This window comes from Cajanus cajan, chromosome 4 (genome assembly GCF_000230855.2).
Source record: "Cajanus cajan strain Asha chromosome 4, NIPB_CcT2T_4, whole genome shotgun sequence".
Taxonomy (NCBI): domain Eukaryota; kingdom Viridiplantae; phylum Streptophyta; class Magnoliopsida; order Fabales; family Fabaceae; genus Cajanus; species Cajanus cajan.
This window is the reverse complement of record NC_138520.1, coordinates 20589543-20600406: the sequence shown is the minus strand read 5'-3', so window position 1 is coordinate 20600406 and position 10864 is coordinate 20589543. Positions and strand designations below refer to the sequence as shown.

At 40.7% G+C, this 10864-nt stretch overlaps 1 protein-coding gene across 1 annotated transcript; it reads left to right on the top strand.

Moving 5' to 3' along the window:
• Positions 1–8194: 8194 nt before the first annotated feature.
• Positions 8195–10204, top strand: LOC109799532 (uncharacterized). The gene is made up of 3 exons (XM_083073450.1): positions 8195–9258; positions 9315–9418; positions 9570–10204. The coding sequence occupies exons 1-3, from the start codon at positions 8195–8197 to the stop codon at positions 10202–10204; spliced, it is 1803 nt and encodes a 600-aa protein (XP_082929576.1).
• Positions 10205–10864: the final 660 nt, after the last annotated feature.

The following is a 10864-nucleotide window of genomic DNA, read 5'->3' as shown; positions in this document are numbered from 1 at the left end:
TGTGTGTGTTCATTACAGGTAATTAGAAAGAATCTAAAAACAAATATTTTTTTTTAAACATGCAACCTATATCAGTTCTTTAGAAAACTGAAAAATTTATACATAAATATACATCGATTTCAGAATCGATGTAGAAGTGTATACATCGGTTCTTTTGATGTAGATTTATGCTTAAATCTACATTTTCTAAGTCACTCTATTTTACATCGGTTTTAGAATCGATGTAGATGACTTTGTAGAACCGATGTAGAATATGCATCCTATAGTAGTGGTAAGTCACTAGGTGGACTACTCTTGTTCAACAAGAAAAACCCTTGTGGCTTTCTGTAACGTAGTAAGTATTTCAAAAGGCCATGGGTGATTTAGTAGCCCAGAACAGGTCGTTCCCAAACCAGAATGAGCCGTTCTGAAATTGAATTTAACTCACAACAACAACGTTTGGAATGGCCGGTTCCAGTCTAGGATTTATAGGCCAATTTAGTAGTTTGGAACGGCCCGTTCTAGTTTGGGAACGGCCCATTCTGGGATACTAAATCACCCATGGCCTTCTGAAATACTTACAACGTTACACTTTCCTCATCGAGTGGGCTTTAGCACAACATGTGACCAAACTATTTTAAAGATCATTGTTAGGTGGCCATAGCTTGCTAGGCTAGCTTAAATTTCTATGGGTTCTTTTGCTAAGCGACTATAGCTTGCTAATTTAGCAAAACTCCCTGTGAGTTCTCTCGTTAGATGCACTATGTTTCACTGGGTGAGCTCTTATGAGAGTCACCACATATTAATTTTCTTGCTGAGCAATAATCATGTTATTAAGCAAAAACATGAATCTGGGTAGAGAATCATCAACTATGAATACATGTCGGCATGCATTCTTGTTGTTAGAGAACATGAATTTTTTTCATGGTGTTTCTCTCATCAAAATTCAGCCACCGCACCTAAGATTCATGATCACATGCAATCCATGAAGAAGCATCTAAACAACATACATTTCACGAATTCATCTTAAAACTTCTCATGCAATACCAAACACATCATAATCTCCTTTCCTTGGATCTCAAGTTTCTTTACTCTAAAAATATCTCAACTTTCAACTTTGATAAACATCAATTCTTAACCATCGAATCATTAATAAGATAAACAAAAACAAAAACTTAAAGAATCAAACAATAAACTTCTTTTACCTCAATTATTTCACAAAGCAAGAAGAAGAGGAAGAAGGAATAAAACTCAACAAACCCTCAAGGGTCAACTTCTCTCTAAGATTCTAAGTTCTTTAGCTAGAATCCAAGCCTCTAACACTTGATCTCAACTTCAAAGGATGATCTAGTGTTCTTGGTGAAGTCAAAAAAGGAAAGGTTTTCCTCATTTCTAGTACTTATCTCTTTAAAAAAATTTCTCTAGAATTCATGGAAATGAACTTATGAAGTTAAGTTCCATGAAAATCTTATATACCTTCCCTATTCTTAGTCAATTTTGACCTTAACTAAAACATCTCTAAACAACTGAATTCTCAAGAATCTTTTGATTGTTAGAGCTCTATAAAATAACTAACAACACATCATCATGCAATAAAAGCATTAAAATAGTGTTACAATTTGTTACTTTATCATATAAAATAAACTAGTGTATATTCATAAAGATATATTATATGTTGATATAAATTTATATAATAAAGTATCAAATAATATTCAAACTTTGCAAAAAATTATAACTTGATATATTTAATACGAACTTTCTTTTAACATATGTATTGTTGAAATTCATTGTATATTGTTAATTATTAAGTAAAATAATTCTACCAAAAGTTACTAATGGAATAACTAGATCTTTATTTTTTAAAATATTTATTTTATCATAATCACTTTATATATGATTTATAAAGAAATTATTAAAAATCAACGTTTTTAATAATTTACAATTTATGATTGAATGAAAATATAATTTTTCCTTATTTTTATTAGTAAATTCTAGTATTTTTTTAATAAACTAAAATTATAATTGATAAGAAAAAAAAGTTGTTTAAATAAAATTTTTCTTGAAATCTCTCTAGTTTAAAGTATTAGCTAATAGTTTAGCATGTATAAACGTTTATTATATACAACTAAAATTAATATATATATATATATATATATATATATATATATATATTTTAAATACATTAATTATATTTAAAATTTGTATAAATAGATATTTTTAAATATATAAATTACATTTTTAATTTATAATAAATAATATATATTCTAGTAAAAGATTAATATTAAAATTTAATTAATAAATAATTACAATAAATAAAAAGTAAAAAAAAAGTATCTAAAAATTTTCTCAATTTTTTTTAAAAAAAACACACACACACACAAAATAAAGGTCCATATTTAATATATAGGAATAAATCTACTCCAAATTGTATCCCAATAGCATAAATTGTATGTGTAGCCTCTAACCAGTAACTACTAGCCCAACAACTGGAAAAGAATAGTGGTGAGTATTAGATATGCCCACCATAAACCCTTGGATCAATTCCCTTGGATCCGCATGAATTAGAACTGTGTTCTCTATGGATATCTTATAGATGGTCGTAAAATTACCTGATTGTTAGGCCTAAACCAATGTTTTCCTATCTAATAATTTGTGACTTGACCTTTGGAGTTCTTCCCACGTAAACTATATTCAAATCTTGTGGACCAAAAATATAACTATTAAAATCTTCATCACATTTAATTTTGATTACAAGTCTATCTGAAAGAATTTTTACACAGTGGGGGGAAGAGGGTGCTACTATTATTTAAAAAATAAAGAGTAAGGTTAAATTATATTTTTAGTCTCATTATTTAATTTTAGAATTTAATTTAGTTTTATTATTTTTAATTAAAAGATTCAATTTGGTCAATTAATGTTTAAAAAATGTTCTTACTCTTTCGTTTAAATTAATATTAATGACGTTAATGAAATTAGGTGAAAAAATAATATTGACATTTTTTTTTAAATTAGAAGATCAAACTAAATATTTTAAAAATGGTGGGATCAAATTGAATATTTTAAATTATTTAATTTGGTCATCTAATTTTCAAACGATCTTTCCATCATATTTCATTAATGTCGTTAATGTCAATTTAGATGGAAAGATAATATTGAACATTTTTAAAAAATTAGAGGACCAAATTTGAGTCATTTAAAAATAGTGAGACTAAATCGAATCTTCAAAAACAAATAGAAAAACTAAAAGTATAATTTAGTCAAAAAATAATTAAACAAATAATTAGTTAGAGATTTATAAGAAATAGAAAAAAGAAAAAAGAAATTAAATAGAAAGATAGTAAGAAAGAAGATAGAGAAAGTAGTTTAAAAATAGTTATTAGGACAAAATAGTTTTAAATTTTTTATACAATAGGTTATCATTTCTATATATATTATTAGTAGGGAAAGACAATAGGGATGATAATGGGTCCGTGGGAGCAGGTAGTAGGATACTTGTACTAGTAAGGTCATTCGGCCATCAGGTGGCCGAGGCCCAATCGGCACCCGAACTGTCGAAGCAGGTGGTCGATACCCAATCAGCACCTAATGCCCGAACCAGGTAGTCGACGGCTGATCGGCCACTGAAGACTATGATCATTAATCAAGAGTTAAGGATTACTCCTAATCAAGAGTTAAGAGTTAATCACACCAATAAGCTGATTAGAGGAGTATTACCTAATATGGTAATCCTGTCATAGGGTCCAAGGAAGTCAGGGCCCATAAATGTTAGTATAAATAGCTCATGTCACGAGGTAACGTCACTATTCATTAATTACTATCGATATCTGTGCTTGTCCTGACTTGAGCGTCGGGGTGCCTTTTGCAGGTGCCCTCCCCCTCACCGGAATATTCGATCTGAGCTCTCGTTCGGCCCTCAGAGTACGAGAAGATTACTAGTGTGCCCTTCAGACAGGTACATTTTGGCGCCCAGGTGGTCGAGGCCCAATCGGCACCTGAACGGTCGAACCAGGTGGCTGATACCCAATCGGCACCTGAATGGCCGAACTAGGTAGCCGACGGCTGATCGGCCACTGAAGACTAAGATCATTAATCAAGAGATAAGGATTACCCCTAATCAAGAGTTAAGAGTTAATCACACCAATAAGCCGATTAGAGGCGTATTACCTAATATGGTAATCCTGTCACAAGGCCCAGGGCAGTCAAGGCCCATAAATGTCAGTATAAATAGCTCATGTCATGAGGTAACGTCACTGTTCATTAATTACTATCGATATCTGTGCTTGTCCTGACTTGAGCGTCGGAGTGACTTTTGCAGGTGCCCTCCCCCTCACCGGAATATTCGATCTGAGCTCTCGTTCGGCCCTCAGAGTACGAGAAGATTACTAGTGTGCCCTTCAGACAGGTACATTTTGGTGCCCAGGTGGCCGAGGCCCAATCGGCACCCGAACGGTCGAACCAGGTGGCCGATACCCAATCGGCACCTGAATGGCTGAACCAGGTAGCCGACGGCTGATCGGCCACTGAAGACTAAGATCATTAATCAAGAGTTAAGGATTACCCCTAATCAAGAGTTAAGAGTTAATCACACCAATAAGCCGATTAGAGGCGTATTACCTAATATGGTAATCCTGTCACAGGGCCCAGGGCAGTCAAGGCCCATAAATGTCAGTATAAATAGCTCATGTCACGAGGTAACGTCACTGTTCATTAATTACTATCGATATCTGTGCTTGTCCTGACTTGAGCATCGGAGTGCCTTTTGCAGGTGCCCTCCCCCTCACCGGAATATTCGGTCGGAGCTCTCGTTCGGCCCTCAAAGTACGAGAAGATTACTAGTGTGCCCTTTAGACAGGTACATTTTGGCGCCCACCGTGGGGCCGAACCGAGACAGTTGTGAAGGTTAACAAAGCAAAGCAATGGCGAAGACAAGGAGAACGAACATGGAAGATCACCAGACCGAAGAGGAAGAACATGTTGAAGTTGTAGATGAAACCGATCTCTCTAAGACTGTTCGTCTACTCAAGCAAGAGATGGCCGCAATGAAACAACAACGGGAGAAGGATGCAAAGGAACTTTCAGCCTTGAGAGCCGAAAACGAGGCATTGAAAAATCAAGATCCCTCATGGAAACCTACCCAACCCACCAACACTCAAACCCAAGGGTCTTACCAGTCCCATGACATCCATACTTTAGCTCCGCATGCCTCGGCTTCTGCACCTGAAAAGTTTCATTCGGCCCTGCCTACAGTCGGACTTCCCACTGACTTGGCAACAGTTGGATCGCACCGACACCCTTTCACACCCTCCATTATGCAGTTACCTATGATGGATAACTGGAAGTCCCTGCCAATTGATAAATATGATGGCACATCGGATCCTGACGAGCATCTTGACATTTTTCTTACGCAGGTAACAATGAACACCATAGACGATGCTACTTTGTGCCGGATTTTTCCAACATCTCTGAAAGGCAGGGCCTTGAGTTGGTTCACTCGGCTCCCTCCCAAACTCTATCGACTCGTTCAACACTTTATCGTCTCAATTCACCGTCCAATTCGCAACGAGTCGTCCACACAGCTTGACATCTCTATCGCTGGTCAGCCTTCGGCAAGACAAGAAGGAGACACTTCGGGATTTCATGGATCGGTTCAACAAGCCAGCCTTGGAGATCCGAGACCTCAATCCAGTCGTAGCACTCCATCACCTCACAACGACCTTAAAGCCTGGACCGTTTGTTAATATCATTTGCAAGAAACTGCCTTCAGACATGAACGACCTACGGAGGAGAGCTGATAAATATATGCAAATGGAAGAGCTAGCTGAATACTGCAATCAAGCTCGAGACGAACTAGTGGGCAAACCCGAAAAGCAAACAGAACAACCATACAGGGGGCGAGGCAAGGAGTTAACTCTTCGGGACCGACCCACACGGGGTCCAAAATACTCTCATTATACTCCCCTCAATGCAAGTCGAGCCGCAGTACTCGAACAAGCTCTAGCATCGAAAGTGTTAGCAGTTCCAAAGAGAGCATCAACTCTCCCTTGAGCTGATACCAACAAATCTTGTAGGTATCATCGAAATCGCAGACATTCCACTAAAGAATGTGCCGCCTTGAAAGATCGGATTGAAGACCTAATCAAACAAGGACAACTCCAAAATTTCATTGATCGGCCAAATACATCTCGGCGTCGCCCCTCGTACCAGTCTCAATAGCGAGACCGACATGAGCGCTCAGACAGACATCGGCGCAAGCGCAGCAGATCGAGACATCAGAAAGATGAGCCTCAAACGTCGCATAGGCGTGTTATCAATACCATTGCCGGAGGCTTTGCCAGGGGAGGGTCGACTTCGTCAGCTCAAAAGAGACACCTACGAGTAGTTAGATCGGTCAATACTGTCGAACAACGTCTAAGTCGGTGGATGCCCACCATCACATTTACTGATAAGTACTTTCAAGGCATTGACCCGGTCCAAGATGACCCTATGGTCATCAGTGTGGAGATACATAATTAGATTGTGAAGAAAACACTGATAGATCAAGGCAGTTCGGCCGATATTCTATATTGGAATACCTTCAAACAGCTCGGCATCCCCGAGGAAGAGCTGACTCCCTATAACGAGCCACTTGTAGGTTTTGCAGGTGAGAGGGTCAACACTAGAGGATCCATCAAACTTTCCACTCGGTTTTGCTTTGATGAAAATGAGCATCGAGACATCCAGGTGAAATACATTGTTGTTCAAGCCAACACGTCGTATAACATCCTACTCGGTCGGCCTTCATTGAATGTCTTGGGGGCTATTGTCTCAACACCTCATCTTGCCATGAAATTCCCCTCGGACAGAGGGAACATCCTCACCATACATGTCGATCAAAAGGCAGCTCGGGAGTGTTACTTTGCCAGTCTGCGGCTGCCCCTAGTGGGAGAGAAGCAAGTAAAGTCAAGACGTGTGCATGGAATAACCCCTCAGTCCTCGAAATCTACTCCAGCATGGGATCTTGACTCAAGATTAAATGACAAACGAGCAGAACCGATAGAAGAAAAATTTCCCCTGCAGATCGGTTCACAACCATCCCAGGTCACTTACATCAGGATTGGCTTGTCGAAAACCGAGAGACTCGCATTGAGCAAGGTAATTGTCTCAAACAAAGACTTGTTCGCCTGGACGCCATATGCCAGGCATAGACCCAGAATTCATGTGTCATAGATTGTCGATCTGCCCAGCAGCCAAACCGGTTGCTCAATGAAAAAGGAAGATGGGAACAAAAAGAAAAATTGCTGTTGAATCGGAAGTCGCTAAGTTATTGCAAGCTCGATTCATTTGGGAAGTGCAGTATACTACTTGGTTAGCAAACGTAGTGATGGTCAAGAAACCTAATGGAAAATGGCGCATGTGCACGGATTACACCAACCTTAATAAGGCCTGCCCCAAAGATGCCTACCCATTGCCCAATATCGACCGGCTGGTCGATGGGGCATCAGGACATAAGCTATTGACTTTCCTGGATGCTTATTCGGGATACAATCAAATCCGGATGCACCCACAAGACGAGGTGAAAATGACTTTCATCACTGAATCGGCCAACTACTGTTATCGGGTGATGTCGTTTGGTTTAAAAAATGTAGGGACAACCTATCAGAGGTTAATGGACAAGGTGTTCAAATATCATATCGGCAAAAATCTTGAGGTCTATGTTGATGACATGGTGGTTAAGTCAAATGATCTTGGCACTCATAAAGACGACCTTATAGAAGTTTTTCAACAACTTTGGAAACATGACATGAGGTTAAATCCTGAGAAGTGCATTTTCGGCATCGCCAGGGGTAAATTCCTCGGCTTCATGTTGTCGACCAAAGGCATTGAAGCAAATCCAGATAAATGTCAGGCGGTAGTCAAAATGAGAAGTCTGCGTAACATCAAAGAAGTTCAGCAGTTATCCGGTCGGCAAACGTCACTCTCTCGGTTCCTCCCCTGTCTAGCTGAAACCGCAAAGCCCATCATCAGACTCTTGAAGAAGGTTAGCAAGTTCAACTGGATGACAGAGTGCGAGGAGGCTTTCAAAACCCTTAAGTAGCAAATCGGCTCGACCCTGATTCTTTCGAAACCCGATCCAAGTCTAGACCTGGTGGTATACTTGTGTATCTCCAACGAAGCAGTCAACGCCGTTTTGATACAAGCGAAAGATTCACAAAGGCCGATCTATTTCATCAGCCGAATGCTTCAAGACTCCGAAGGGAGATATCAACTCTTAGAAAAGGTAGCACTCAGTTTGGTCCACACAGCACGACGTCTCCAACAATACTTTCATAGCCATAAGATTATTGTGCGCACTGATTGTCCAATCGCCAAGGTTTTGCGGAAACCCGAGTTGGCAGGATGCATGATGGCTTGGTCAATCGAATTATCTGAGTTTGATATATCATTCGAACCAAGAGGCCCGATCAAGTCACAATGTTTGGTCGATTTCATCAATGAATTACAGCCAGTCAGCCACTTTGAGAGTAATCAATGGACGATCCGTGTTGATGGTTCGTCTAACAATCAAGGCAGTGGGGCTGGAATAATTCTCGAAGGGCCGACAGGCTTGGCGCTTGAGCAATCACTCCATTTTGCATTCAAAGCCTACAATAACCAGGCCGAGTACGAAGCATTGTTGGTGGGGTTAAGGCTGGCCCGAGAAGTCGGCGTTCAGAAGCTTATCTGTTGGACCGATTCGAAAGTCGTCTCGGAACAAGTAAATGAGAACTTTCAGGTTAAAGACGCCCACTTGTTGAAATATTATCATACTTTCCGAAATATGTGCCGGTATTTCGATGAAGTAGTCGTGAAGCACACCCCCCGTGAAAATAATGAAAGAGCCGATCAGTTAGCCCGATTGGCAACTAGCAGTTGCAAACCTGGACAACTCCGAACCACCCTTCATCTTGAGCTCTCCACACCAAGTGTCGACACCACTGATTGTTTAGCAATTTTCGAACAACCAGCAACATGGATGACTGACATCATACGCTTTATCACTGAAGGCACTAAACCAACATGCCCCTCGGCAGCCAAAAAGCTTAGAACTCAAGCTGCGAGATATTCAGTGGTGGGAGGAGAACTCTATCGAAGAGGTTTTTCATCTCCACTACTCAAATGTCTCGACTCCGAACAAGCCAATCATGTGTTGAGCGAAGTTCATGAAGGGATCTGTGGTTCTCACTCGGGAGGCAGAACGTTAGCAGAAAAGGTACTTCGAGCCGGCTATTGCTGGCCGACTCTCAAAACTGATTGCATGGGGTTTGTCAAAAAGTGCATTCAATGCCAAAGACATGGCAACTTAATATATGCGTCAGCCGAGCAGTTGCACAGCATCAGTTCGCCTTGGTCGTTTGCCCTATGGGGAATGGATATACTAGGTCCTTTTCCTATTGCCAAAGAGCAGTGAAGGTTCTTGCTGGTAGCGATTGATTATTTTACCAAATGGATTGAGGCCGAACCATTAGCCACCATCACGGAAAACAACGTTCAAAAATTCCTTTGGAAAAATATCATCACACGCTTCGGCATCCCCCATGCCATTATAACTGACAACGGCCTTCAATTTACAGACCAGAAACTTAACAAATTTCTCCAAGATTTGGGAATTAAGTACCGATTTACATCGGTCGAACATCCGCAAGAAAATGGTCAGGCTGAAGTTGCCAACAAAGTGATTCTCTCAGAATTAAAGAAACGTTTAGGAGATGCCAAAGGGGTCTGGGCAGAAGAGCTTTTGGAAGTCCTATGGGCTTATCGTTGCACCCCCCAATCCATAACACAAGAAACACCATTCCGATTGACGTGTGGTTCGGACGCGATGATTCTGGTTGAAGTTGGTGAGCCGTCATTTCACCGTGCGCATTTTGATGAAGCCTCCAATGACATGTCACTTCGGGCTGAAGTTGATATGATCGATGAGGCGCGCGATCGGGCTCAACTTGTCGCCGAGGCGTGCAAACAAAGAATGAGTTGGAGACATAATTCCAACCTCATGAGGCGAGAATTCAAGGAAGGAGACTTGGTATGGAGAGCGCAAGGATCAGCAAGATGCAACCCCCACGAAGGCAAGCTAGCGGCTAACTGGGATGGCCCGTTTCGGATTTGGCACAACCTACAAAATGGAGCGTATAAATTGGAAGAGCTGTCGGGAAAAATCATTCCTCGGACTTGGAACTCGACTCATTTGAAGATGTACTTTAGCTAGAGATGTTTGTAAATACAAAGAAATCATCATCAATGTACATGCATGGTGCACTCTTTTCCTTGATCGGTCTTTTTTCCCCTTATAAAAAAGTGAAAAAGGGTTTTGGCTGATAAGGTTTTTAACGAGGCACCAATTAAAGAAATGCAATTCAACTCATTCTGCTCATTTTTACTTGAACTGTTTATTTTAGAGGCTTTCCTCCCGAGTGACCCCACTCGGCCAAGGACATGCCTTCGGAATTCGTACAAACAGGCTTCCTTCCCGATTGACCCCACTCGGCCAAGGATGTGCCTTCAGAGTTCGTACAAAGAGGCTTACCTCCCGAGTGACCCCACTCGGCCAAGGATGTGCCTTTGAAATTTGTACAAAGAGGCTTCCCTCCCGAGTGACCCCACTCGGCCAAGGATGTGCCTTCGGAGTTCGTACAAAGAGGCTTCCGTACGAGTGACCCCACTCGGCCAAGGATGTGCCTTCGGAATTCGTCAGAGGCTTCCCTCTCGAGTGACCCCACTCGGCCAAGGATGTGCCCTTCATAATTCATCAGAGGCTTCACTCCCGAGTGACCCCGTTTGGCCAAGGAATCGTGCAAAAGCAAGCATTTCTGAGTAAATCCACTCGGCTTTGCCCAAAAAGACACGCGTTTTCGAGTAAATCCACTCG

Excerpts from the sequence above, each read along its gene's own strand:
- LOC109799532 (XM_083073450.1), top strand. The coding sequence starts at position 8,195 with ATGCTTCAAGACTCCGAAGGGAGATATCAACTCTTAGAAAAGGTAGCA. Across the intron at positions 9,259-9,314 it reads CTCAAAACTGATTGCATGGG|CCGAGCAGTTGCACAGCATC; the intron begins GTTTGTCAAAAA and ends TATATGCGTCAG. Across the intron at positions 9,419-9,569 it reads AGCAGTGAAGGTTCTTGCTG|ACCAGAAACTTAACAAATTT; the intron begins GTAGCGATTGAT and ends TTCAATTTACAG.